Source organism: Acanthochromis polyacanthus, chromosome 23 (assembly GCF_021347895.1).
Source record: "Acanthochromis polyacanthus isolate Apoly-LR-REF ecotype Palm Island chromosome 23, KAUST_Apoly_ChrSc, whole genome shotgun sequence".
Classification (NCBI taxonomy): Eukaryota; Metazoa; Chordata; class Actinopteri; family Pomacentridae; genus Acanthochromis; species Acanthochromis polyacanthus.
The window spans coordinates 21,288,198-21,315,855 of record NC_067135.1 but is presented as its reverse complement, the minus strand read 5'-3'; the positions used below and the strand labels follow the sequence as shown (position 1 = coordinate 21,315,855).

Below are 27,658 nucleotides of genomic sequence, written 5' to 3'. Positions count from 1 at the left end.
TCAACTGTTCATCTGTAACGTGCAGTCAATAACCTGATCCAAGATCTTTTAAAAATTCAATTATTTTATCAAAATCATTTGATTCTATACGTGTCTTTTGCAAATTTGCTAACAATAAACTGTATGCTAACACTGACCACACCAAGTTGGTAGTCTATGGTTCAAGGAGTTTGTACAAAGGTTGTAACTTTTATTCAGTCATTCAGTCTACAAGCTTACGAGATTGTTTGAAATTGTTTGCATTGTGATCTAGTAAACCATCAGCTTGACCCACTAAACTATTCCATCAATAAAAATGACAGATAACATACAGTTTGGAAAATCACAACATTGCAGCATTTGAAAAGCAGTTTTAAAAAATATTTTGTGTTCTTCAGTCTAGAAAAACAAAGACGTTTGCCAAAAGTAATGCCTCATCATCCACAGACCTCTTGTCGTAGGCTCTTAAAAAAAAAGCCATTACTGGTAAGACAGCAAACAGCAAAAAGATACATGTCAGGATATTCACCTCAGTTGTATGACATTTCATACACCTACACACGTGGACAAAATTGTTGGTACCCCTCAGTTAAAGAAGGAAAAACCCACAATTCTCACTGAAATCACTTGAAACTCACAAAAGTAACAATAAATAAAAATTTATTGAAAATTAAATAATCAAAATCAGCCATCACTTTTGAATTGTTGATTAACATAATTATTTAAAAAAACAAACTAATGAAATAGGGCTGGACAAAAATGATGGTACCCATAACTTAATATTTTGTTGCACAACCTTTTGAGGCAATCACTGCAATTAAACAATTTCTGTATTTGTCAATGAGCGTTCTGCAGCTGTCAACAGGTATTTTGGCCCACTCCTCATGAGCAAACAGCTCCAGTTGTCTCAGGTTTGATGGGTGTCTTCTCCAAATGGCATGTTTCAGCTCCTTCCACATATGTTCAATGGGATTCAGATCTGGGCTCATAGAAGGCCACTTTAGAATAGTCCAACGCTTTTCTCTCAGCCATTCTTGGGTGTTTTTGGCTGTGTGTTTTGGATGGTTGTCCTGTTGGAAGACCCATGACCTGCGACTGAGACCAAGCTTTCTGACACTAGGCAGCACATTTCTCTCCAGAATGCCTTGATAGTCTTCAGATTTCATCGTACCTTGCACACTTTCAAGACACCCTGTGCCAGATGCAGCAAACCAGCCCCAAAACATTACTGAGCCTCCTCCATGTTTCACCGTAGGGACAGTGTTCTTTTCTTCGTATGCTTGGTTTTTGAGTCTATGAACATAGAGTTGATGTGCCTTACCAAAAAGCTCCAGTTTGGTCTCACCTGTCCAAAGGACATTCTCCCAGAGGCTTTGTGGCTTGTCAACATGCATTTTTGCAAATTCCAGTCTGGCTTTTTTATGAGTTTTTTTCAGCAGTGGTGTCCTCCTTGGTCGTCTCCCATGAAGTCCACTTTGGCTCAAACAACGACGAATGGTGCGATCTGACACTGATGTACCTTGGCCTTGGAGTTCACCTTTAATTTCTTTGGAGGTTGCTCTGGGCTCTTTGGATACAATTCCAACAATCCGTCTCTTCAATTTGTCATCAATTTTCCTCTTGCGGCCACGTCCAGGGAGGTTGGCTACTGTCCCGTGGGTCTTGAACTTCTGAATAATATGAGCCACTGTTGTCACAGGAACTTCAAGCTGTTTAGAGATGGTCTTATAGCCTTTACCTTTAATATGTTTGTCTATAATTTTTTTTCGGATGTCCTGGGACAATTCTCTCCTTTGCTTTCTGTTGTCCATGTTCAGTGTGGTACACACCTTTTCACCAAACAGCAGGGTGACTACTTGTCTCCCTTTAAATAGGCAGACTGACTGATTATGAGTTTGGAAACACCTGTGATGTCAATTAAATGACACACCTGAGTTAATCATGTCACTCTGGTCAAATAGTTTTCAATCTTTTATAGAGGTACCATCATTTTTGTCCAGGCCTGTTTCATTAGTTTGTTTTTTTAAATAATTATGTTAATCAACAATTCAAAAGTGATGGCTGTTTTTGATTATTTAATTTTCAATAAATTTTTATTTATTGTTACTTTTGTGAGTTTCAAGTGATTTCAGTGAGAATTGTGGGTTTTTCCTTCTTTAACTGAGGGGTACCAACAATTTTGTCCACGTGTGTACATACATGAAGTCATTAAAGCAACTTTTTTAACCATCCCACAAATTTCATAATAGCAAGTTAGAGTTCAGGCAAGTTGGTTACGTCTTACATAACTTGCATAACACAAGTGATTTTTCCAACGACTGTTTACAGATTATTTCACTTTAAATTTCTTCTATTAAAAATTCAGGCAAAATGAAACATTAATCAGTGCGTGCTTCCACTTACAACCTGTATGTGGCCTTTGTTGCTGTCTTTCCAAGACATAATTCATGCATGTGGTGGAAAGACATGAACGGATTGTGTAAAGTACACGAATAAAGAAGATTTTTTGCAATACATTTTGCCCATTCTGACCGTCCAGATTCAGTGTTTCCCCTCCTATATGACCGACCAGGCGGGCCGCCTCGCTGGTATAGGCCACCGCCTCATTACAATTTTGCCGACATTGCCGCCTCACTGGTCCGCGCCAAAAAAAAAAACGCAGTGTAGGCATCGATCTCGCTTCCTTTACTGATTTTGCTTACTGTTTTGTTGTCCGCGGCGATACGAATTGACAGTGACTGCAAAAATGGCTCCCGTTAAAACATTTAGGCACAACAAAACCCGTTCTCACGAACGAGACAAATGATTTCAACGGAATATAAAGTTCCTAGTTTCTTTTGATAAAATGATTTATTGAGTGCCCGAAATTATATCATTCAATGGCAAAACAAATTGTGTTCAAATTCCAGTTCTGTGTTCAAAAAGGTAACAGTTTTGAAAACAGAACTAACTCCTTCAGAAAACCAGTTGTTAACCCAGAGTTGAAGTTTTCTTTCACATTTCTAAGTAAAATGAAGGTCATGACATAACCTTTTTATTATAAATAAAAATGAAGTGGGAATTTGGTACCCAACATGTAGTTGTTTTTAGAAAAAAAGTAAAAGTCACCACTTGATTCCAGATTCAAGTCCTTTGTCATCTTTTTCAAATTTGTAATAAGAACTGATGTGGCATTTTGGAATGGCTTGTGGAAATCTGACCAGAATATAACAGACTGGACTAGTTGACATGTTTTGATCGCAAGGACAAGTGGGTTTATATTTGTCATATTTTCTCCCTATCACTAATTTTTAGAAAAGAAACATGAAAATTTGATTTAATTTAGTTTTTGGAAATGGCTACAAATACAACAAAATGTGCTCCAAATTGTGCCAGAATGCCCCATTTTGCATCTTGATTTTCAAAATTTTTCAGGGGGGCATGCCCCCGGACCCCCCTAGTTGATTCGCGCCTTCGGCCCTTGCCTATACCCCACCACCTCACAGCCATTCCAACCCAGGGGAAACACTGAGATTTATTCAAAACAAAGAAAATACAGAGACCAATGCGAAGGTTGCACAGAAAGGTTGCATGTAGTATCACTACTATCTCAGCTGTAACAGGGATATTTATTTCAGTCTAAATGTTCAGAATACCATCTGACTGTACCTGAGCAGACAAGTCAGATACATTTTGTATGTGGGAAAGCCTGCAGGGGACAGTCAGGATAGACTATACCACTTCAGCAAGACCAACATCACATGAGAAATGAGGTGGTGGAGTGGACAGAGCCCTGAACCTCCCTGATCCTGCTGGGGGATGAAGTGGCTCAGATTCCCGGTGGCAGATTGCATTGGGCTGCAGCGAGCAGACAGTCAACAATGGGCACCAGTGTGCATCCTCCATTAATCCCGCAACATTTACAGTTACCCAGTAGTGCCAGACCCAACGACCAATAGCGGGCCAGAATGCCAGGCCAACGGCTCCACCCTGCTGCCCTCAACACATTCATCTTCCCAACAGGGAGGTTCAGGCAGCCAGACAGACGCAGACAGCAGAGACAGCGATGAAGACAGAATGAGAGAGAAGGACAATGGGAAGGAAGGAATAAAAAGAAAGCCAGGATAGAGATGTGGAGAAATAGAAGGGAAGAAGGAGAAGCATACAAAAAGAAGCATAAAAAAGGAAATGGCTGTAGAGGTAAAGAGAAAAACTGGAGAGCAGGGGGTACAAGGGAAACATGAAGGAAAAAGGAAAGAAAAAAAGACAAAACACCTCTTTTTTTAATCACCCGCTGTAACTGATTAAGAACGCCCTGGGAGGTGGCGATCTGAGGATGGTAGAGGAGGTGGAGGAGGAGGCTACGTTCAGACTGCTGCAGCAGTACAGCACTCCCCTGTCCTGGGGGTAGTTGAGTTTCTGGGGATATCCAACAAACTGCACTGACCAGTACCACAGAAAAGTCCCCCTATTACAATATTTTTTGGCAGGAGGAAAAACAGGAAATATGAGGGAAAACAGCAGGAGAATAAAATGCAGTCAAGATCTGGGCCAGCCCCGATACGAAACAGCAACTCACTACTGACGGCATTTGCATCTCTGTACCCCTGTCCCCCTGATCACTTGACTATCAGGTTCCCCCAAACAGTCCCCCTAAACTAATAATAAGAATATGAACAATAAATAAACACAGAATAAACAAACATTTTCTTACATACACAATAAACATTAAAAACAGGAAAAACGATACAAAAGACAGCGCAATTGGCATCAGATGGAATATGCAGCATTGAACAGATATGTTTTGAGTTGTGATTTTAAATGGAAGAATGAATCCAGGTTTCTCAGTTGGGGTGGTAAAGAATTCCAGAGACTGGGGAGCAGAGCACTAACTAGTGACTTTATTGTCGTGGGTTTGTTTTCCTCTAGTGCATTTACCTAATTGCTTGTGTCTTTTTAGTGATGTCACTATGTTTCCATATCTCACAAATGAACTTGGTGAGTACAACATTATCAATACCGAGAGAAAAGATTAACATATCTACATTTTTTTTCTAAAAAGCTGTAAAAAAAAAAAAAAAAAAGATCTATTAATTAATTTCCTCTTGTGATCCTTTCTTTTGTGGGGACTCCCTGGGGTCTATTTCTGGGTTCCTTTTATTTACCCTATACATGTTACAGACTCTGTATGAAACAATAAAGCAGACAATAAAGAGATTAGATTTTCAACTGCTAACATGCAATCTGTATCCAGGTGAAAATGCATTTAACACAAGGTGTAAATTCATGCAGAACATAATGAGATTGCAATGTGTTCAGATTGGATTACTAAGCGGTCCAGCTCAGACTCCGATCACAACTCGGTCAGGGGGGAATGCAATTTCTACATGTGACCATGTTGTGAAAAAAAAAAAAAATCCACCCAGCAGGTTGAAAGCACTGTTCCCTCTAAGCTGCACGCGTGCGCAATTGCGCACTCCTGACACAGTCTCAACGCACAGAAAATCTGCGCTGCGCACAAAAAAAATCCAACCTAAATTGAAAATAAAATAAATTCATAACAATTCATTCTGTGCTATTTTTCAATTTGAGTCAGTGAGTGACCCGTGACTAGTTGCTCCAGCCAATGATGTGATTCACGTAGGCATTTACGCAGCTAATCAACGTAATTTACAGATGTCCTTATTTGCAGCCACCCTGCAGCCGGCTGCTACAGCGCATTAGCGTATCTCGTCTTATATATACATATATACATATATAGCGACCGATACTATGGTCCTGTGGCGGGTTGCCTGATTACAGACGCTGCTGCACACTGCTCTGCGCGTTTAAAAATGTCTACACCCGTAACTCCACCATGTCCAAAGAAGCAAAAACGTTTGAGTGGGAAGACTCGAACCCCTGGCAATGGGTACAAGAAAAACTGTGTTTTCTGTTGCTCATGGACTGGCTGACGTAAGGCAGCATCAGGAGACAAACATGTAAGAAACATGAGAACAGAGAGAACCCAACCAGCAGGTCACAGTTTATCATCCCCAATCATCTCCTGAAGTCCATATGGTAAGAGACATCATGATGACATAAGCTGGATTTCCTACAGTATATGTTTGTGAATTTACCAGATTATGCTTATAATCATGCTGATGTGGCCATAGACTCTACAGTATTTTAGTGACTCAATAAATTCCTAAGTTTTATTTAAATGCTTTTTAGTTTTCAATGAACATTTATTTAACAGCCTATATGTGATCAATAAATGGCCTTTGCCTGTCTAAAGAAAAACTCACTCAAAACTCTGATATAACAGTACTAAATAAATAAATAAATATGTGCATACACACATAAATGAGTTAATATATTAACTGTGTTAAGATAAGATTTAGATAGAGATGAAAACATATCTGTAGATAATTTCTTTGTACAGTATTCTGCATTCAGTTGTTTATGTTTTTGCAGAATCCAGTAATGCACACTGGTTGGCCATTACATTTTATTTCATTAGTATGGTTTCACTGTTTGAAATGATACCACTTTGTTTCAGACATAACCTGTTATCATAAAAGAATGCAAAATTCTTAGTTCCATGTTAATAAAGCACTTAAAGCTTTAAGTATGGCTAAATGCTTTTTTCAAAATTAAATATGTCACTCCTTGGGTGGTAGTGACCCCAAGTTCAGTAAAGTTGGAAAGATATTCACAGATTCAGAGTTCCAGCATCTATAACTCATTAGATATAGGTTGTCAAAAACATAAACGATGCCTCTTTCCCATCGCTGTAAGGCACACAATGTGCTACAAGCCCAGTTTTATCAAAAGTAGCTGTCTTTCAAGCTGCAGAAATAACACAGGTGTCTTTGGAGTGAACAGGGACCGTCTGCAACAGCAAAGAGAGACAAAAATATTCAATAACTTCACTCTTATACATTGTAGTGTTACCAAAATCACTGCAGCCTTCAACTGGCTCCTGCTGACAAAGTGTTTTAACAGAAATGTAAATGCTGTAATTTGGTTCTTTTAATAAACCATGTAACTTGGATGGATGCGATGCTGGCGTGACCACAGTGCACACGTCTGATGTTGCTCACAGTGGTCCAAGGGTCTGCTCAGTGAGTTTGTGTGTTTGCTCAGACTCGTGAAAAATTAGAGGGAACATTGGTTGAAAGGTTCCTTAACTCAAGATACCCCGGCTAAAGCTAAAGGTAGCAGCAGTAATGTTAGTTCTGCAGTGCGAAAAAACAGAGCGCATACAGCAACTTTGCTTTCTCTGACCTGGGTATTGTTTTATGACAAGACTGCCAGTCCCACCAAACTAATGTCCATATTGACATTGTATCAAGGTATGCACACAATCAAGATAATGAGAATACATTTTGATGACAGGTATAAATGCTTCTGGACCCAAGACTTTTGTCCAGGTAACATCTCCAAATACACATCATATGCATAACCAGATGTGATAAAATTCTGTCTGACTAAAATGCAGTCAAATGAGTCCAAATCATAAATAACTATAATCTTTAACTACCAAACTCAAACTCATTTTTATAAACAGCCAATACAGAGAGACACAACATGTGAAATAGACTGACCTGATGGAATAAGGACAGGTGAAGTGTGTTTCTCGGTCCCGCCGGTCAGCCTGCATCTGTAGCAGCCATCCAATGACTTTTATCAGCCCCTGGACATTTCTGCTCACAGTTCAATTCAAAAACAGAGGCGATCATATCACAACACAAAGAGTCTGAAGAAAACCTGTGTGTGCAGAAGTGATGAGCCTGGTTGGGGTTAGCCTAGCTTAGCATAAAGACTAGAAGCAGGGGAAAGAGCTAATCTGGGTGAAATATACCTGTCAAGCCTATGAATCTACATGTTCTACTCATGACACATCTCTGGATTTTGACTGTTTCAGTGTCACTCTGTATGGACATTATACTTTTGTCAACTATGGACATTGGAGATGTAGCCAAAAAATGGCAACCTTTATTTTTTCTTTAATTGTATTTTGGAGAGTATATTGTAGTGGGGTTTTGGCTGATTGTCCCTTTTATACACTATATTGCCAAAAGTATTTGCTCACCCATCCAAAAAAAAAAAATCAGACTCAGGTGTGATTGGCCACAGGCGTATAAAGTCAAGCACCTAGGCATGCAGACTGCTTTTACAAACATTTGTGAAAGAATGGGTCGCTCTCAGGAGCTCAGTGAATTCCAATGTGGAACTGTGATAGGATGCCACCTGTGCAATAAATCCAGTTGTGACATTTCCTCGCTCCTAAATATTCCACACTCAACTGTCAGCTGTATTATAAGAAAGTGGAAGTGTGTGGGAACGACAGCAATTCATCCACTAAGTGGTAGGCCATGTAAACTGACAGAGTGGGGTCAGCGGATGCTGAGGCGCATAGTGCCAAGAGGTCGCCAACTTTCTGCAGAGTCAATCGCTATAGACCTTCAAACTTCATGTGGCCTTCAGATTAGCTCAAGAACAGTGCTTCAGCAGAGAGCTTCATGGAATGGGTTTCCATGGCTGAGCAGCTGCATCCAAGCCACATATTACCAAGTGCAATGCAAAGCGTCGGATGCAGTGGTGTAAAGCACGCCACCACTGGACTCTAGAGCAGTGGAGACGCGTTCTCTGGAGTGACCAATCGGGCTTCTCCATCTGCCAATCTCATGGATGAGTCTGGGTTTGGCGGTTGTCGGACTGCACTGTGCCAAGTGTAAAGTTTGGTGGAGGGGGGATTATGGTGTGGGGTTGTTTTTCAGGAGCTGGGCTTGGCCCCTTAGTTCCAGTGAAAAGAACTCTGAATGCTTCAGCATACCAAGACATTTTGGACAACTCCATGCTCCCAACTTTGTGGGAACAGTTTGGAGCTGGCCCCCTCCTCTTCCAACATGACTGTGCACCAGTGCACAATACAAAGTTGATAAAGACATGGATGACAGAGTCTGGGGTGGATGAACTTCCCATAAACACACTCCTAAACTTTGTGGACAACCTTCTCAGAAGAGTTGAAGATGTTATAGCTGCAAAAGGTGGACCGACGTCATACTGAACCCTATGGATTAGGAATGGGATGTCACTTATGTTCATATGTGAGTCAAGGCAGGTTAGCAAATACTTTTGGCCATATAGTAATATGCATTATGAAAAGTTCAAAATGACAGCAAAAGAAGAAAAAAGCTATCAGCAGTGTTAGTGTGAGTTATGCACTGGAGCTATTTTTTAACATCAGTTACATCATCCATCATTCCCCTTGCCCTCCTCTGTCCTTCCCAACCCGCCCGGCCAGCAGGCAGATGGGTCCCCGCTATATAGAGCCAGGTTCTGCTCGAGGTTTCTTCCCTGTTAAAAGAGTGTTTTCATTTCCACTGTCGCCTTTGGGCTTGCTCTGGGGGTCAGGCATATGGGTTCTGTAAAGCGTCTTGAGACAATTTGACTGTAATTGACGCTATATAAATAAAATTGAACTGAATTGAATCATTTTCACAACTGCTCTGTGACTATAGTGCAAGTTGCCAGAGACATTCAGTCACAGGTTTTAGTTTTACACCCAGTGGTATTAAAGCTGGCAACCTTACTGTGAAGATAGGACTCCAGGAAGCTTTGCACAGTCACTGCACCCATCTACTGTATGTCAAGAAATATTTTGAGCCCATAACTCTGCCTGAAATATGACATATTTATGTATACACTGGCATTATTATTGGACAATAACAATGGCATATGAAATAGTTGCAACAGATCTGCTGTGACTTGTTGAAAAAAAACAAAAACATTGAATCACATAGAAATATTTAGTGTTTAGCCCTATAAGGTGCAGTCAATTCCAGCCATTTTCAGTACAAAAAATCGCTAATATTTTATTTGTAAATAAAAATATGACGAGAAATACAGGGAATATTGGATGCGCAACGTGAGGTGCATTTCCTCGAAAACGACCGATTCGTGGATTATATACCGACTTCAAGACATGTTTTGGACAAAATATTTTACTGGCTTGTTTCATCTGGATGTCCAAGGTTGGATTATGGCCATTTTTTGTGGAATATTTTCATCTGTGTGTAATAATGAACCCACAAATGTGAGTCGCGCTGTGTACGTTAAAGCCGTGTATAGAGAACGGATGGATGGATATTCGTTGTTTGTCGGACAAATGTGTTTATATTAACCGCTGTGGTAATCACATCTGAAAGTAGTTTATACCGGCGGATTCATGAGAATCTAAGCTTTCCATGGGTGTATAGTGTTTGTATAATTGCGTTTGCAGCTTCAGACATTTAAGGAAATGCTTATGCAGATCTCAAAGTGTTCCGCGGGCGGAACACTGAAGCGCAACGGGTTAAAATGGATGATTAAAGACAAGGTAAAGTCACCCAAAAGCCAGAATGCAAACTGTTCTTGCTTTCCAAAAAACATACTTTGTCTTTTATCATTAAGTATTTACTACAGCTGCCCTTACAAAAATATGTACGGTTGCATTATACATAATATTGTGATGTACTACTTCATCATAATATCACACCTTTAGTTTTGATGGTCTTGTTCATATTTTTATCACAGTCTGCAATGTAAAATGAACCGTTTGTGCACTCCAGCAGCTCAAACCTGTTACTCAAAGTGAGACACTGTGAGGCATGTGATGTATCTTCCACTGTTCAGAGGACTGTGAGTCAGAATAATCAGAAAAGCACGCTGGTTTTCAAACTGTAAAAAGAGCCCACATGCAGTAGGACATCCTGATATTTTCAAATAATGTATTTAACATACTATGACTTCTTGATATTCTAAATCTTTCTCTGGCATACTATTGGGTATTCGGTGCAACTTGTGTCACGCAGGATTCGGAATGAATGGAGGAAGCACCTCTAATGTATCTAAGAAACTCAACAACAGGCATCCAGCATACCTGCCAACTTTTGAAACCTGAAAAGCCTAGTAGCCAGCCGGGGTCCAGGGGCCGCAGGCCCCGGTAGGTCCAGGACAATGTCCTGGTGGGGGTCCCGACGCCAAATGATTTTTAGCATTAAATCAACTTAGAATGTGGCTAAGAATAATCTTTCCATGTTACTAAAACTGTCAATTCATAAATGCTGATGGAAAAGATCAAGGACAAACTTAATAATATATAGCCTTTCAGAATGTTCCTTTAATTTGACAGGTACTAAACTCAAAATACCACAGGCATCTAGATCACATTTTTCAATATTGTGATGAGATTTCTCATTCTAATAAACAATTAGGAAATATTACCTACTCCTGTTCATGAAAAGATATTTTTGGAAGTTATAACTTGAATCCTTATACCCAATAACATTACTGACTTATCAAAAATACCTCACTGTATGTAAAATAAGTCGTCATTTCAAAGCCTAACATTCACAAAGAGTCTGCACACATCAACAGTAGAGTCAGCATATTTTTCACAACTAGACCAGTTACTATGAACTTCTTGTTGTGCTGTCAGCTGTCAGAATCGAAGTAAAGCAGATGATATGGCAGCTTTGAGAGCGACCAGGAGGAACTTGCTCTGTTACCGCGGCTAAACGTTTTGTTATGAAGACACTTTGAACCAGAGAAGGCACCAGGGCAGGTGCTCGAAATGATTTACTTAATACTGATTTCCGTGTTCTCCGGAGCAGTCATTACGTTGATATTACAGTTCCTGCTGATATACCAGAGAAGCCCCGTAGGCAGAACAGTGCAGTATGTCAAAGTAGTGCCTGATAACGCATTGAAGGATTACTTTAATACCCAACGTGCCGAACCAGGCCAGCAGCAACAGGACAGCACACCATCTGCTGCATCCGTGTCCGGCAGGCAGCAGGAGGTGGCTGTCAGCGGCGGCAGCCCCAAACAACAGCTGCCACCGCCTTCTCAAAGAGAGCCCATTGATGCGGCCAAAGCCGAGACGTGCAATTTCCTAAACGCTATCTTTCTGTTCTTGTTCAGGGAACTCCGAGACACCCCAGTCGTCAGACACTGGCTCACCAAGAATATTAAAGTGGAATTTTCAGGAGCTCCTGCACCGGGTCTGCGCGCGCATACCGATGTTGACACTTGTGTTAGTAAACACTGCAAGCCGTCTATATTAGCAGCATGCAGTGCCGATTGTTTCTGTTCTAAATTTAGATACAGTTCTTAGCGATCTCGTGAATGTGTTTCATGTTTTTGGATGTTTTTGGATTGATTGCTATGTGAAAATCCGTGTTTTGATTAATAAAACCGTAACCCGGAGTGGGATCATGAAAACCATAATCATTACAGCAAAACCAGAGTAGTTGGCAGGTATGATCCAGGTCTGTACATGTAACTAAAATCTCAGTTAGCAAAAAGAGACTAAAATGCTTTATAGACAAGAACTGCAGCATTAGGGATAATTTTTTTCACTACAAGTAACACATTTCATATTTCACACACTAGTTTGATTAATGTTAAAATAAATATGTTGGTTAGTGCAGTCTTAAAACAATACTTGGTTTATTTGGAAGCTGGAATATTTTTTGTCCAACCAACCATCAGTTAGAAGTAGTTTTTTTTATTGCTAATCTAACATTTTCAAAGTAAGGTACATCATAAGTTGAATTGAAAAAGTCAAGTCCAGGTCAGCAGAAGTGGTAAAAACAATGTGGCAGTCTTGTCTTCCTTAATGATCAGTTGTGCTCGTCCTAATAGTTGTACACAAAAGTATGGAAACCCCTGAGCAAATTTCATATTTTGTTGACATGTGAAGTAATAAGAAGTACATAGAGCCCCCGCAGCAAACAGCAAAAATGGTCTAAGCTAAGTAATCAATCAATCTTTATTTATAAAGCACTTTTCATACATTAGACATGCAGCAGAAAGTGCTTTACATAGAATAAAACGCACAGAGAATAAAACACAGACACACACACACATTCTCTGTGTATTCCCATCCTTGTGGGGACCTATCATTGCCATTGACTCCCATCCCCTAACCCTTACCCTAACCCAGACCAAAACAATGCCTAACCCTAAAGAAACGTTTTTGCACTTTTACTTTTTTCAGTAACAACAACATGGCCAAGAAAACACTGTTTCCCCTCATGGGGACCCAAATGAGGTCCCCACAAATGACATTTCTTTTGGTTTTCCCTATGGTTGTGGGGACCTAATGTCCCCACAACCCCTATAATAATCACACACACACACACACACACACACACACACACACACACACACACACACACACACACACACACACACACACACACACACACACACACACACACACACACACACACACACACACACACACACACACACACACACACACACACACACACACACACACACACACTCCCCTCTACGGCCCCAGATGTAGACGGCCCCAAACTGAGGAAACATAGGAATGTAGAATAAAATAAAGTAACTAAACACATTAAAAATATAACCAAAACTGTGTAAAACAGGATGTTAAAATAAATGTTAAATAAAATACATCAATAAAAGAGTACATAAAATATAAATAAGTGCATAAATGTAGATATAAATAATAAATACAGACATTAGGTAAAAGCCAATGTAAAAAGGTGAGTCTTAAGCCTGTTTTTAAAAGTCTCTATGTTCTCTGCAGCCCTCAGGGCCTCTGGCAGGGTGTTCCACAGACGAGGGGCATAGTACTGGAAAGCTGCCTCGCTGTAGGTTGTTGTATTAACCTTGGGAATCATTAAAAGGCCGGTGCCGGAGGACCTCAAGGTCCGCCAGGGCTCATAGGGTAAAATTAGATCTGAGAGGTAAGATGTGCAAGACCGTGAAGACATTTAAAAACCATTAAAATAACCTTAAAATCAATCCTAAAGCACACAGGGAGCCAATGCAGTGATTTTAAAACTGGTGTAATGTGAACCTGCCTTCTGGTCTTCGTCAGAACTCGTGCAGCTGAGTTCTGGAGTAATTGGAGATGGGAAATAGTTTTTTTGGGGAAACCAGAAAGCAGGGCATTACAGTAGTTCATTCTACTGGAGATAAATGCATGCATCAGAATCTCTGTGTTTGCTCGAGAGAGAAACGGGCGGACTCTGGCTATGTTCTTTAAATGGTAAAAACCTGTTTGTGTTACTTGTTTAATCTGAGAAGTAAAACTGAGCTCAGAGTCAAAAGTAACGCCCAGATTTTTTTACGTCGTCAGCTGGTTTAAATGACAGTGAAAGCAATTTTGATAAAAGTTTCTCTCTCTTAGCTTTAGGACCGACAGCTAAAACCTCAGTTTTGTCCTGGTTGAGTTGCAAGAAATTCCCTGTGATCCATGATTTGATGTCTGACACACAGTTAAAAAGAGCATCAACAGGCCCTGTGTCATCAGGAGACATGACGATGTACAATTTAGTATCATCAGCATAGCTGTGAAAGCTGATGCCATGTCTCCTGATGACCTTCCCAAGTGGCAGCATATATAAATTAAAAAAGCATTGGGCCTACAATTGAGCCTTGGGGAACTTCATACTTCATTTTGTGGATGCTTGATGAGCAAGTATCTGAATTTACCATAAATTTTCTATCAGAGAGATAGGAATCAAACCAGTTTAAAACAGTTCCAGAGAGGCCAACCAGGTGTTTGAGTCGGGATAGAAGTATTGGGTGGTCTACTGTGTCAAAGGCTGCACTCAGGTCTAGTAGCACCAAAACTGAAAACTTACGGGAATCTAAATTGCATCTGAGATCATTGACGATTTTCAGTAAAGCAGTCTCTGTACTGTGGTTTATCCTAAAACCTGACTGAAATGTTTCAAACGTGTTGTGTTTGATTAAAAAGCTGTTCAGCTGAATAAAAACAATTTTCTCTGAAATTTTGCTTAAAAATGGTAAGTTAGATACTGGTCTGTAATTGTTTAAAGGTAGTGTCTACAGATACGGACCCGTACCCGTAGCCTGAGGGCTACGGATACGGCACTTTCCATTTGCCAGACAGATACGGACCCGTACGCGAGTCAAGAAGCTGCTAACCACTGCAAACTGTTGAAAGGTAAGCAAAGGTTAAGGTTAGGGTTAGTGTTAGGGTTAGGTTTAGGGTCCGTACCTGTAGTATCGATGCTACGGGTCTGTACCGCTAGCGTCTACCGGGAGTCACGTGACCAGATCTCGCGTATCTGATTGGCAAATGGAAAGTGCCATATCCGACAGGCTACGGGTACGGGTCCGTACCTCTAGCAACAACCTTGTTTAAAACATCAGGGTCCAAATTACTCTTCTTCAGAAGGGGCCTCACCACTGCTGTTTTAAAAGCAGTAGGGAAGACCCCTGTCTGAAGAGAACAGTTAATAATGTTTAAAAGCTCATCTTTGAAGATCAATAAAATGTTTTTAAAAATGGTGTAGGGATTGGGTCGAAGATGCATGTTGTAGGGTTCGCTTGAGAGAAAACTATCAAGAGTCCTTGCATCAATCAGGTCAAAACTGTCAATTGTTTCCTGAGTTAAAAACAAACCGTCAGAAGCAGCATAGTTACAAGTAGTCTTTTAGTTTGATAAAATACTGGATCTGATAGAGTCTGTCTTCCTTCCGAAGTGGTCTGCAAATTCTTCGCACCGTGAATTTTTTAACGTACAGTTGTGTTTATCAAAATTTGGATAGAGTAGTTTGTCAATTGTTGAAAAAAGAAATTTAGAGTTATTTTTATGGTTTGCAATGAGTTTTGAGAAGTAGTTGTTCCTTGCCTGTTTGACTGCAGCATTGTAAATTTTAAGTTGTTCGCGGAGAATGTCGTAATTTATGGTTAATTTATTTTTTCTCCATTTTCTTTCAGCCGCCCTGCAGGTCTTCTTTAGTTTTTTGATGTCCTCGTTCCTCCACGGGGGCACTGGCTTTATGTTTACCCTTTTTGTTACTAGTGGAGCTGCTGAGTCCAGGCTTGCTTTAAGTTTACTGCTAAAATCATTGACAATAAAATCACACGGTGCAGGTAAAATAACTGGTGGACCTTTTTAAATTTGAAGCCACTTCGGAAGTCAGACAGCGCTTCCTCACAGTTCGCACAGGGGCCTCCTGTTGGATAAAACCAGTGACTCTAAAAAACACACAATAGTGGTCAGACACAGCCAAGCCAACAACAGAGGACACACTGGACAGCTGGCCACAGCTTATGACAAGGTCCAGAGTGTGTCCCCTGTTGTGAGTTGGCTGCGTGACATGTTGTCTAAAATCCATGCAGTTAAGAACATTTATAAAATCTTTGGACACAGTGTCTGACAGTTTGTCTAGGTGCAAGTTAAAATCACCGGTTATAATTATTTTGTTGTAGGTGTTGTAAATTACTGACAAAAACTCAGAAAACTGATCAATAAAAGCAGCACATTGTTTCGGCTCTGAAGCTACGATATTGATGTGATTTCTGGAGTCTATTTGAGATGACTGGGATTTGTGAACATATGGTGTAATCGGGTTGACTGCAGGGGGAGTTAGTGTTGTTGTGGCTCGGAGTAGTGACAGTACCTGGGTTGTGTGGAGCTGGTAGTCAGGCACATGAAGGAGAGGTTCACGTATCACGTATCACCGAAAGAAAAATTTTAAAGACGCATACTGTCTTGAAATTTTGCGACTTTTCACACAAATGTGAATCCAGTCAGTTGATGTTGCTATTAACCATTTGAATCCTAAAATCCGTTGGCTGGTTGGAAAGACGTGTTATTGTGTGTTTTTTTTGTTTTTTTTAAAAACGGGCAAAAGCGCCATTTGTCACAGCGAAAAAAATTTTAAAACAGAAGATTCAGATTTTCAACTTTCTGGCAATCCTGGATGAATCATGTGTATGTGGACTTAAACCTGGAAAATGATCCAAATCTAAGCTTAAAATCCATCCATTCTCTATACACCGCTTTATCCTCACTGGGGTCACGGGGGGTCTGGAGCCTATCCCAACTGACTCGGGCGAAGGCAGGGGACACCCTGGACAGGTTGCCAGTCTGTCGCAGGGCTACATATACAGACGAACAATCACACTCGCATTCAGTCCTACGGGCAATTTTAGAGTAATCAATTAACCTCAGCATATTTTTGGACTGTGGGAGGAAGCCAGAGTACACGGAGAAAACCCACGCATGCACAGGGAGAACATGCAAACTCCATGCAGAAAGATCCCAGGCCCACCCCGGGATTTGTACCAGGGATCCTCTTGCTGCAAGGCGAAAGTGCTAACCACTACACCAATGTACAGCCCCGAAACTTAAAATCATGATCATTTTCATGTACGAAGGTACTTCAAAAAATTCCGACCTCATCAGAAAACATTACAAGAGAAAGACTGTTCCTCCAATATTTTTAAATATACTCTCCTTTAACTTCAATGCATTTTATTTTTCAAGCTTTGCTATTCACCAGTGTTCAAGCTTAGCTATCCCTTTGTGGAAGATGGTCATATCTTAAGCCTCCAGATACTCCTTAACAGCTTGAGTGACTTCATCAGCACTCTAAACATAATGACCATGCAAATAGGATTTCAGTTTGGGAAACAGGTAGAAATCAGACGGTGCCAGATGAGGTAAGTGAGATTCATGAGACAACAGTATAAGACCACATTTAGCTGCTTCTGTCACCTGATGATGTGTAAATGGACACATTGTCCTATAGCTTTCCTCTCCTTTTTTCTTGGATTGTTTTCAACGTATGACTTTCTGTGGAAATTGACATAATGCTTTATAGTATTCCAAGAACGGGATGGGAGTTACACCCCTTTGACTGGGAGGGACTGAGAACATTTTTACAAACCTTCGGACATGTTTTATTTAAAAATTTGCCGTAAATTAACCGCTTGTATGAGATCCTGTAAAAAGACAAATAATGCAACGTTGAGTGATTAGTAACTTTACTATGTTCATGACAGTCACATGACAAAAATTCTGTGTTTTTTGGCTGTGTGTACACAGAGCAGGAAGGAGACAAGTATGTGAACAAAAAAAATTAAGCAAGAAAATATCTAATCTGTGTTAGTGTCATTTTCCACCAATTGACAAAAGGCCATGTTCATTTCAAGTTTTTTTTTTTTAATTTTTGTAAATTAAAAAAGACAAATAAATTCAACTTGTGCTTTTTTTAATGATTCATGTCATTATAATTTAGTCATGCAACAGAACATATTTTTGAGTTCTCTTTACTTTTAGATATCCTTGTGCTGTTTCTGTAGAGGTGCCGCATTTTATATTACAGTGAAAAAGAATAATGTGACGAGCAAAAAACACAGAGACACTGCTTGGAGTTCAGATGACTAATGAACAATCCTACGTCTTTCTCATGAAAGCGCTTGTTGCTGGAAATGTAAATCTAGTTTCAACAGAACCAGTTTATATCCAGTTTTGTGAAACCATTTGTCCAACAAGTTCAACATTAAGCTGAGTGAAGGAATAAGGCTGAGCTGAAGTTGCATTGTTACATAGGTGTGTTTTGAGTACCTGGCAGAAGGCAGGAGATTGAGGACACAGTTAAGGATGTAGTGCAGGTCTGCATGGCCCTGATCCACTAACAGAACCACAGCATCACAGCAGGCAGAACGCACCAGTGCACAGTCACTGCAGCACTGCTGCCACAGAGCCTCCAAGGCTGGGCCCTGATACACAATGCAAGAACAGTCAGCCCAGGATAAATGTTACTAAGTATGGAAATGCTTCATATTTGGAAAAAAAAAAACATAGCAAAAACTCCTTATGTTTCAGCTATAAAAACCCTAATTTTGAAGGAACTTACCTTAGTGGAGGAGAGGGTAATTTGCCCATTTGACCCCTTTTCCTTCAACACAGCAGCAACAAGGTTTCTCACTGTCTGAAAAACAAAAAAACAGACCCACATGTATATTTGAAATGGTATGGGAGGGGATACAATTTTTCATCAGTGGTCATAAACAGTTTACAGTTTAACCTTCCACAGTGGACAGATGTTGTGGGAGGCTAGATTACAGTTAAATGAACTCCAAAGGTTACAGGTTACAGAGAAAACAAATTTAAAAATTGAGAAACCACTCCTGCAGCATGAGTCACCACAGGGAGAGTTAACAGGAATCTCTTACACAAAGGAACCCTGTCTTCCAAATATTCACATTTTCTATCCCTTGTATTAGTTTGTAAACATAAAAATATGTCTTCTTCTTTTCTGGTGGTTACGACCACTGTATTTGCTCACCCGTTGGCTTATTCATTACTCTGAACACCTGCTGTAGTATTGATGAGCAAAAAAGGAAGTCACTCAAGGTGTTACTTTTTCCAACACACAAACGATTACTCATTTTTCTTGATCTTCAGGGCTCCAGATTAACTTTATACATTGGTTATACTTGGGACTTTTTCATAAGTACACTAGTACATAACTGAAGTGCATCCCAAATGTTACACCATACCTTTTAGTGCTGAATAACAACTTTAGCCAGGGGGCCTCTGCTGTGTTGTTATAAAGATGACGCCATGACACACTGATCTCTTGCAGGTGATGTTGATTTATTTGGACCATAACAAATCATAAAGAAAAAAAACATCATCTAATAGATAGGGCTGGGTATCGATTCAAATTTCAAGAATCGATTCGATTCCGATTCTTGAGATTCAGAATCGATTATTTTGAGTCTGTAGCGCGTTTGAGATGAGGCTCCAATCCTCATCGATGTAGTGTGCTGTCACACTCATGTAAGATTCCGTAGCCACGGACGTCCACGTATCACTTGTAATGGCCAATCTCTCAGCTGACTGCAGTTTGCTTTTCACCCCTTCTTTTACTATGTCGTACATGTTTGGGATAACTTGTTCAGCCATGCGTTTTCGTGTCACCATAACATAGTGCGGTTCACATACCTTGATGAGCCGCCTGAAGCCCGGGTTTTCAACAACGGAATACGGGACCATGGCACTGCAAATAAAGCCCGCTATCGCCTCGGTTATTTTGTTAGCGCGTGGAGAGCTAGCTGGTAGTTGTAGAGCTTCCTTAAGTTTGTTTTGTTGCAGTCCGGCGGCCTTGGACATGATGTCTTGGTGGTGTCGCTGCATGTGGTTCCTGAGGTTGGTCGTGTTTCCGCAAAACTTTACCTCCATCTGGCATATCTTGCAAATGGCTTTGCTCCTGTCAAGCTCCTTTCTCGAATCGTCGTTCCTAAACCTGAAATAATTCCAGATATCCGCTTTGAGCGACTCTGGCCTTTTCAAATCCGGAGTTTGGCTAACTGCACAGCTACCGCCCGACGCCATGTTGTTAAGAGAACTCGCAGTATCTTCACACCGCGCCTGCTCGAGTCACGTCATTAGTGGGGTTAAAGTTCACCCAGGAAAAAATAAATGTAAAAATATATGTGTGTATAAAAATCGATCTTTTGATGTGCGAATTGATTTTTTGAAATTTAAATGAGAATCGATTTAAAATCAGCGAATCAATTTTTTCAACAGCACTACTAATAGACTGCCTGCTGCAGCTCCTCTACCACAGGAGAATAGTACAAAAGGGGTCAGAATGTTCACAGACGATGGGTGTGGAGCAAGAAGTTGGGACGAGTGGTGGGTTTATTCCAAACTGGTCAAGAGTGCATTCATAATTACAGGGGGTGACTGGCCTACCTCTCCATAAATAAAACAATCTGCTGACCTCTTTCCAAACTAAAAGTGTCCTGACACTTCCTGTAAGTTTGCTCAGATCTCAGTAGCAACACAGTTTAAAGCTGGCATATCAATCGAGCTGGGAAAAAACAGCGTGACAAAAGAAAATAATCAGAGCCCTGAAGTTGCACAATGACAACACTAATATTGTGCATAAAGGACGTCAAAACATTGAGAACCAGAAAAGCACTCGGAGAGCGCAGACCTCCACCAGGGCATCTCTCAATTGTACAGATGAGCAATCATCATCGGAGTTTGTCTGTTTGTTTGTCTGTTTATCTGTTAACAGCATAACTCAAAAAGTTATGGACGGATGTTCACCACATGTTTACAGAATGTCCGGAAGAGCAAAAGTAACAATCAATTAGATTTTGGCGGTGATCCGGATCACCGTCTGGATCCAGGACTTTTTTTTGAAGGACTCTGTACAATTGAGAGATGGCCCATCTCTCATAGGTGCGCTGAGAGAGCAGCTCATCCAATCTTTGTTGAACCAGTGAATTAAAATCATCCATGGAGTAGCCGGGGGCTTGGATGAAGGTGTACTCGCCTTTGCCACTCTCCAAATCCACAACTCGGTGCTTGATATCAGCCGCGTTAATGCTCAGGAGAATGCAGAACGCTACGGACACCACAGAACATAAAGACGAGATTATCTTCAGCGCTGTCGTGCGGCAATATTGTCGCTTGTGAGACACCACTTCTTTCGCCATTTTCGCCTCCACGCACTTAGATGCTCCTCTTGCCTCCCCGATCTCCATTTAACTACAACTGCACACGTCGTTGAGAGCAAACCGCATCTGGCGTGGAGTGACGAATTTAGTGGCACACTATCTTTCCGTGCGTGCGTGTGTTTGTATGTCTGCGACGCGGCGCACAGTGGCTGTATGGTGGCAGCGGCGGACAGACAAGCGCTGCACGTCTCCTGGCGGCCATCTCTCAGTTGTACAGAGTCCTTCAAAAAATCCTGGATCCAGACGGTGATCCGGATCACCTCCAAAATCTAATCGATTGTTACTTTTGGTCTTCCGGACATTCTGTAAAAATTTGATGAAAATCCGTCCATGACTTTTTGAGTTATGCTGTTAACAGACAAACAGACAAACTCCGGTGATTACATAACTTCCTGGCGGAGGTAATGATGCTCTTTGTAATTCAGAAAATTAAACTGATGTGGCAGGCTCGTCCATCTTGTTGAAAGTCCTTAGCAGCAACTCAAAATGGTATTCAGTAGTTTGTATGGCCTTCATGTGCTTGTATGCATGACTGACGATGCCGGGACAAGCTCTGAATGAGATGACAGATGGTGTCCTGGGGTATCTCCTCCCAAAACTGGACCAGGCATCGCTGAGCTCCTGGACAGTCAGAGGAGCAACCTGATGGTGTCGGATGGAACAAAACATAATGTTACAAAGGTGTTCTATTGGATTCAGGTCAGGTGAGCGTGGGGGCCAGCCAATGGTATCAGTTCCTTCATCCTCCAGGAACTGCATGAGTTCTCTTACCACATAAGACTGGGCATTGTCGTGCACCAGAAAGAATCCAGGACCACTGCACCAATGCCTACATTGGTGCAGTGGTCCTGGATTCTTTCTGGTGCACGCCAATGGGTCAAAGGATTTCATCCTGATACCTAATGGCAGTCAGAATGCCATTGTCCAGCCTGTAGAGGTCTCTGCGTCCCTCCATGGATATGCCTCTCCACACCATCACTGACCCACCACCAAACCGGTCATGCTGAACAATGTAACAGGCAGCATAACGTTCTCCACAGCTTCTCCAGACCCTTTCATGCCTGTCACATGCGCTCAGGGCGAACCTGCTATCATCTGTGAAAAGCACAGGGCACCAGTGGTGGACTTGCAAATTCCTGTGTTCTATGGCAAATGCCAGCCGAGCTCCACGGTGCCAGTCAGCGAGCACAGCGGGCACTAGAGGACGCTGGGCCTTCAGACCTCTCTCATTACATCTCTTTCTGATTGTTTGATCAGAGACATTCACACCAGTGGGCAGAGAGAGAAAGAGAGGGTGGACAGAGAAGTGGATCACTTGTACAGTATAAAGTTATAAAATTCAACCAAAAAACTGAGGAGGCAACACTTACTCTGAAGACAACTGACCATCGGGTCCAGCTGGCCTGGGACGCTTCTTCCAGTTTATTTTAGGAATGCATTCAGGAGTGCAGGGAAGTCATTATGATGTGTGATGCAGACAGGAGCTGGCAAGCTGGCCTCCTCATCAATTGAAAGGTCTTGCATCTGTGGCATGATGAGATCCCATTCTCATCTCACCCTCTGTCGGCATTATTTCGCACTTGAAACAAGTACACCACCATTTATCAGTCACCCGGTGTCTCACGGCTCCAGCTTCAACTTGTTCCACTTCTCTGTCCACCCTCTCTCTCTCTCTCTCTCTCTGCCCGTTCTAACTCCATCTGGTGAATTTCGGCTTCCGTATATTCGGATTCATAAAGATATCCCCTTGGCTGAATGCTGAAGTCAATATATTCATCGTCGCTGTCGTGGTCAGACATGTTGTTGTTAACTTTACGAGCAGTAAACAAAGTGAAACCTGCGCGGCTGCCAGCTGGAGGCAGCGCAGAGTGATATGAAGGGAGAGAAAATAGTGCCAAGCGTTTACGAGGTCTGACTTTTTCGTGGACAACGGTTTTGTAATGCAAATATATCACTCTTTCGAACACATATTGGTTTGAGAAGAAAACGCTTTATTTTCGTGACCCCAGCAAACTGGCCGGACTACTTTCGTCTGGACCAAAACCGGACCGGATCTCTGCTCACCGGACGCTGTCGGGGGTAAGTCTGTGTGAATGCACAACACTACTGACGGGGATGCCATACAGATTCATGTCAAAAATCCCGAACTATCCCTTTAAAACATGCCATTTTAGAAACAATGACGGAATTTTCATTTTTTTAAAATTACTTCCCGTAGGTGGCGTCCTCCTGTACGAATGCATTCTTGAAATCTACCTGGGGCTATCTCAAGAGTAAAGTGTACATGACTCGACCAAGAACTCTGGATGAGTTAAAACAGAGAATTCAGGATGAAATTCACAGTATCCCAGCTGAGATGTTGCAGCGGTCAATGAGGAATCTCAACAGCAGATTTCACATGTCAGAGTGATGAGCTTACCTGGGCTTGTATGACAGGGCTGGGGAAATCAAATCGTGTCTTAAGACTCTCCATCATATCTGCAAGTCGTACCTGAGAACAGGGGGTATCCTTATTAGGACAAGCTAACATATAATAAAGTAACTAGTGTTACGATTTATCTTTCATGTCAAAGAATTAGAGTTTTTAACCCTAACCTCCACAGGCTTGTAGACACTAGGCATGAGTTCATCACTTCATCCACCTCTCTTCTTACCCTGATGCACCCATCACTTTGGAACAGGTTAGGTCTGGACTCATCAGATCTTTCAGTGCTCCAGAGTCCAATCTTTATGCTCCCTAGCAAAATAATGTATTATTTTGTCCCCAGTTCAACTGTTTACATGTTTGTGATTGTCAAAGTATTCCAGAAAACTTAAAGAAAGAAAAAGGTTGCTGGGTTAGTGTCTGTGGATCTCACTCTGCTCTATCTATCCTTCTTGTGGCCTCCTGACATCTTCATGATTGATCCAGTTGGGACTTTGTCGTATTAGGTGCTTGTGAAGGGTTTTAGATTTGTAAATGGTTTTAAGGTGTGAATTAAAGAGTACAAACAAATAAAATGCACCTTTTCTCTTAGAACACTGTCTATGCCTCACCTTTCTGTCTGTCCTGTGTTTGTTTTATGTTTCACTTGGGTGCGCACAGCCCTCAATGGCATAATGTAGGAAACAGCTTGAAATAAACATGATAGGTTAATTTGCCATGAGGGCCGGTGATGGTCACAGTCACAAAGAAGAAAAAAAAATTGCACATGAAGCTTAAGCAATGGCACCATGAGTGGTTGGTGTCATTTTTGAGCGGACTTGCAGACAAAAAAAAAAGAAAAAGAGAGAAAAAAAAAAAAGTATTCCAGAAAACTGCTCCATGTCAAATAAAAATCATTTGCCCTTCCTTTTAATTCAAACTTTATCTTTTCTAACTGAACATGCTTCATAACATCATGTAGCAGATTAGTATAGGTGGGAGGGTTTTTTTGATTCCAATTTAAGAGGATCAGTCTTCTGGAAAGTACTGTGACAAATTTTACAATTACTTTTTGTCTACTCGAGAGAGTAACCGTGACAGGAGATACACACGTGGACAAAATTGTTGGTACCCCTCAGTTAAAGAAGGAAAAACCCACAATTCTCACTGAAATCACTTGAAACTCACAAAAGTAACAATAAATAAAAATTTATTGAAAATTAAATAATCAAAAACAGCCATTACTTTTGAATTGTTGATTAACATAATTATTTAAAAAAACAAACTAATGAAACAGGCCTGGACAAAAATGATGGTACCTCTATAAAAGATTGAAAACTATTTGACCAGAGTGACATGATTAACTCAGGTGTGTCATTTAATTGACATCACAGGTGTTTCCAAACTCATAATCAGTCAGTCTGCCTATTTAAAGGGAGACAAGTAGTCACCCTGCTGTTTGGTGAAAAGGTGTGTACCACACTGAACATGGACAACAGAAAGCGAAGGAGAGAATTGTCCCAGGACATCCGAAAAAAAATTATAGACAAACATATTAAAGGTAAAGGCTATAAGACCATCTCTAAACAGCTTGAAGTTCCTGTGACAACAGTGGCTCATATTATTCAGAAGTTCAAGACTCACGGGACAGTAGCCAACCTCCCTGGACGTGGCCACAAGAGGAAAATTGATGACAAATTGAAGAGACGGATCGTTGGAATTGTATCCAAAGAGCCCAGAGCAACCTCCAAAGAAATTAAAGGTGAACTCCAAGGCCAAGGTACATCAGTGTCAGATCGCACCATTCGTCGTTGTTTGAGCCAAAGTGGACTTCATGGGAGACGACCAAGGAGGACACCACTGCTGAAAAAAACTCATAAAAAAGCCAGACTGGAATTTGCAAAAATGCATGTTGACAAGCCACAAAGCTTCTGGGAGAATGTCCTTTGGACAGATGAGACCAAACTGGAGCTTTTTGGTAAGGCACATCAACTCTATGTTCATAGACTCAAAAACCAAGCATACGAAGAAAAGAACACTGTCCCTACGGTGAAACATGGAGGAGGCTCAGTAATGTTTTGGGGCTGCTTTGCTGCATCTGGCACAGGGTGTCTTGAAAGTGTGCAAGGTACGATGAAATCTGAAGACTATCAAGGCATTCTGGAGAGAAATGTGCTGCCTAGTGTCAGAAAGCTTGGTCTCAGTCGCAGGTCATGGGTCTTCCAACAGGACAACCATCCAAAACACACAGCCAAAAACACCCAAGAATGGCTGAGAGAAAAGCGTTGGACTATTCTAAAGTGGCCTTCTATGAGCCCAGATCTGAATCCCATTCAACATATGTGGAAGGAGCTGAAACATGCCATTTGGAGAAGACACCCATCAAACCTGAGACAACTGGAGCTGTTTGCTCATGAGGAGTGGGCCAAAATACCTGTTGACAGCTGCAGAACGCTCATTGACAAATACAGAAATCGTTGAATTGCAGTGATTGCCTCAAAAGGTTGTGCAACAAAATATTAAGTTATGGGTACCATCATTTTTGTCCAGCCCTATTTCATTAGTTTGTTTTTTTAAATAATTATGTTAATCAACAATTCAAAAGTGATGGCTGATTTTGATAATTTAATTTTCAATAAATTTTTATTTATTGTTACTTTTGTGAGTTTCAAGTGATTTCAGTGAGAATTGTGGGTTTTTCCTTCTTTATCTGAGGGGTACCAACAATTTTGTCCACGTGTGTACTCCAAACAATGCAAGTACAGGGTCAGGATGGTCCGTGTATGTCGCCGTCATTCTATTTTTGATTTGGGGTCAAAACACCAAAAACGGATAACGGCCGTTTCCCGTTTTCAAAATAAAAATCAGAAAACGGAAAACCAATCCGTTTTCCGATTTTCTTTTTTCAATAAAAACGGATATCAAAAAACTAATTAGAAGTTAAATTTCATTTTTTGATATCCGTTTTTTATTTATTTATTATTTTTATAGCCCAATATTACAAGAGTTACCCCAAAGGGCAAGCAAATCGGGTACAATGGATTTCACTGCTGTCTTATTTATTCACAGGACTAGCAGGGTGACTTAAGAAATAAATGTAATAGTCAGAACAGCACTGCCGAAGCGGTCTATCATAATTACATGCCTAGTTTTTATATACTTTGTGAACAATCTCATCCACTATATCTGAATGTCATAGTAATAATGTGAACATCGCTACCTTCTGGGTGCTCTAGCTCAGAATACACAATTTTCAACATTAAATGTTCTTTCAGACTGGATCATCATTTGGCCGCAAAATGATGACCGCTACCTGTCATCAAGAAATGTCAAGGCTTGTGAGGGCAGGGTTAAGGGTAAGATCCCTGCATGGACCCTACCACCAAGCACGTTAACATGTAAGAGAAGCACTATTTGCACTCATGTGTTTGTGCAGTTTAAAAACTTCAGTGTACTAATCACCCATTAATCAGCCATTAATCAGCCATCACTAAAGTGATGGCTGATTTTGATTATTTAATTTTCAATAAATTTTTATTTATTGTTACTTTTGTGAGTTTCAAGTGATTTCAGTGAGAATTGTGTGTTTTTCCTTCTTTAACTGAGGGGTACCAACAATTTTGTCCACGTGTGTAATGTGGCAATTTCAAGCCGGCACTCCTCATGCAGTTATTAGCCAGATTATGCGAATCGTTTCAGTTGTAGCTGCAGGCTACTCGAGGTAGCTGCTACTTGTTCTGTATGCAAAGCGAGCTGCTATAACTAGCTGCTGGCATTCAGTAGCACGTTGTGAGGCGTCTGACAAATTTAAAACGTTGGTCAGAAAACGCCTATTTCTCAAATCTGTGGGGTGATTAGGATGACTACTTAACCACATAAAATAAAATTCGCCGCAGTCCGGCCACATATCCCGCGGAGGCTTGCATTTCGGTGGGTAGCTCGCAAAGCATTATGGGGCGGTTGAGTATGACTAGTGTGGTC

General features: G+C 41.0%; 1 protein-coding gene across 11 annotated transcripts in view; it reads right to left on the bottom strand.

Annotated features, from left to right (window-relative positions):
* Positions 1-27,658, bottom strand: part of focad (focadhesin) — a 122,662-nt gene that overhangs the window by 83,289 nt on the left and 11,715 nt on the right. For 2 of the 11 annotated variants that reach the window (XM_051943824.1, XM_051943823.1), the window contains exons 2-5: positions 23,693-23,764; positions 18,654-18,728; positions 18,362-18,516; positions 7,548-7,603 (exon numbers count right to left, since the gene is read on the bottom strand). In XM_051943824.1, the coding sequence (XP_051799784.1) occupies positions 7,548-7,603; positions 18,362-18,516; positions 18,654-18,728; positions 23,693-23,749 (343 nt within the window). In that variant the 5' untranslated portion in view covers positions 23,750-23,764. Of the gene's footprint in view, positions 1-7,547; positions 7,647-18,361; positions 18,517-18,653; positions 18,729-19,747; positions 20,788-23,692; positions 23,765-23,868; positions 24,011-27,658 lie in introns of those variants that run through there. The other 9 variants (XM_051943822.1, XM_051943825.1, XR_007939691.1 and 6 more) reach the window with 9 other exon arrangements.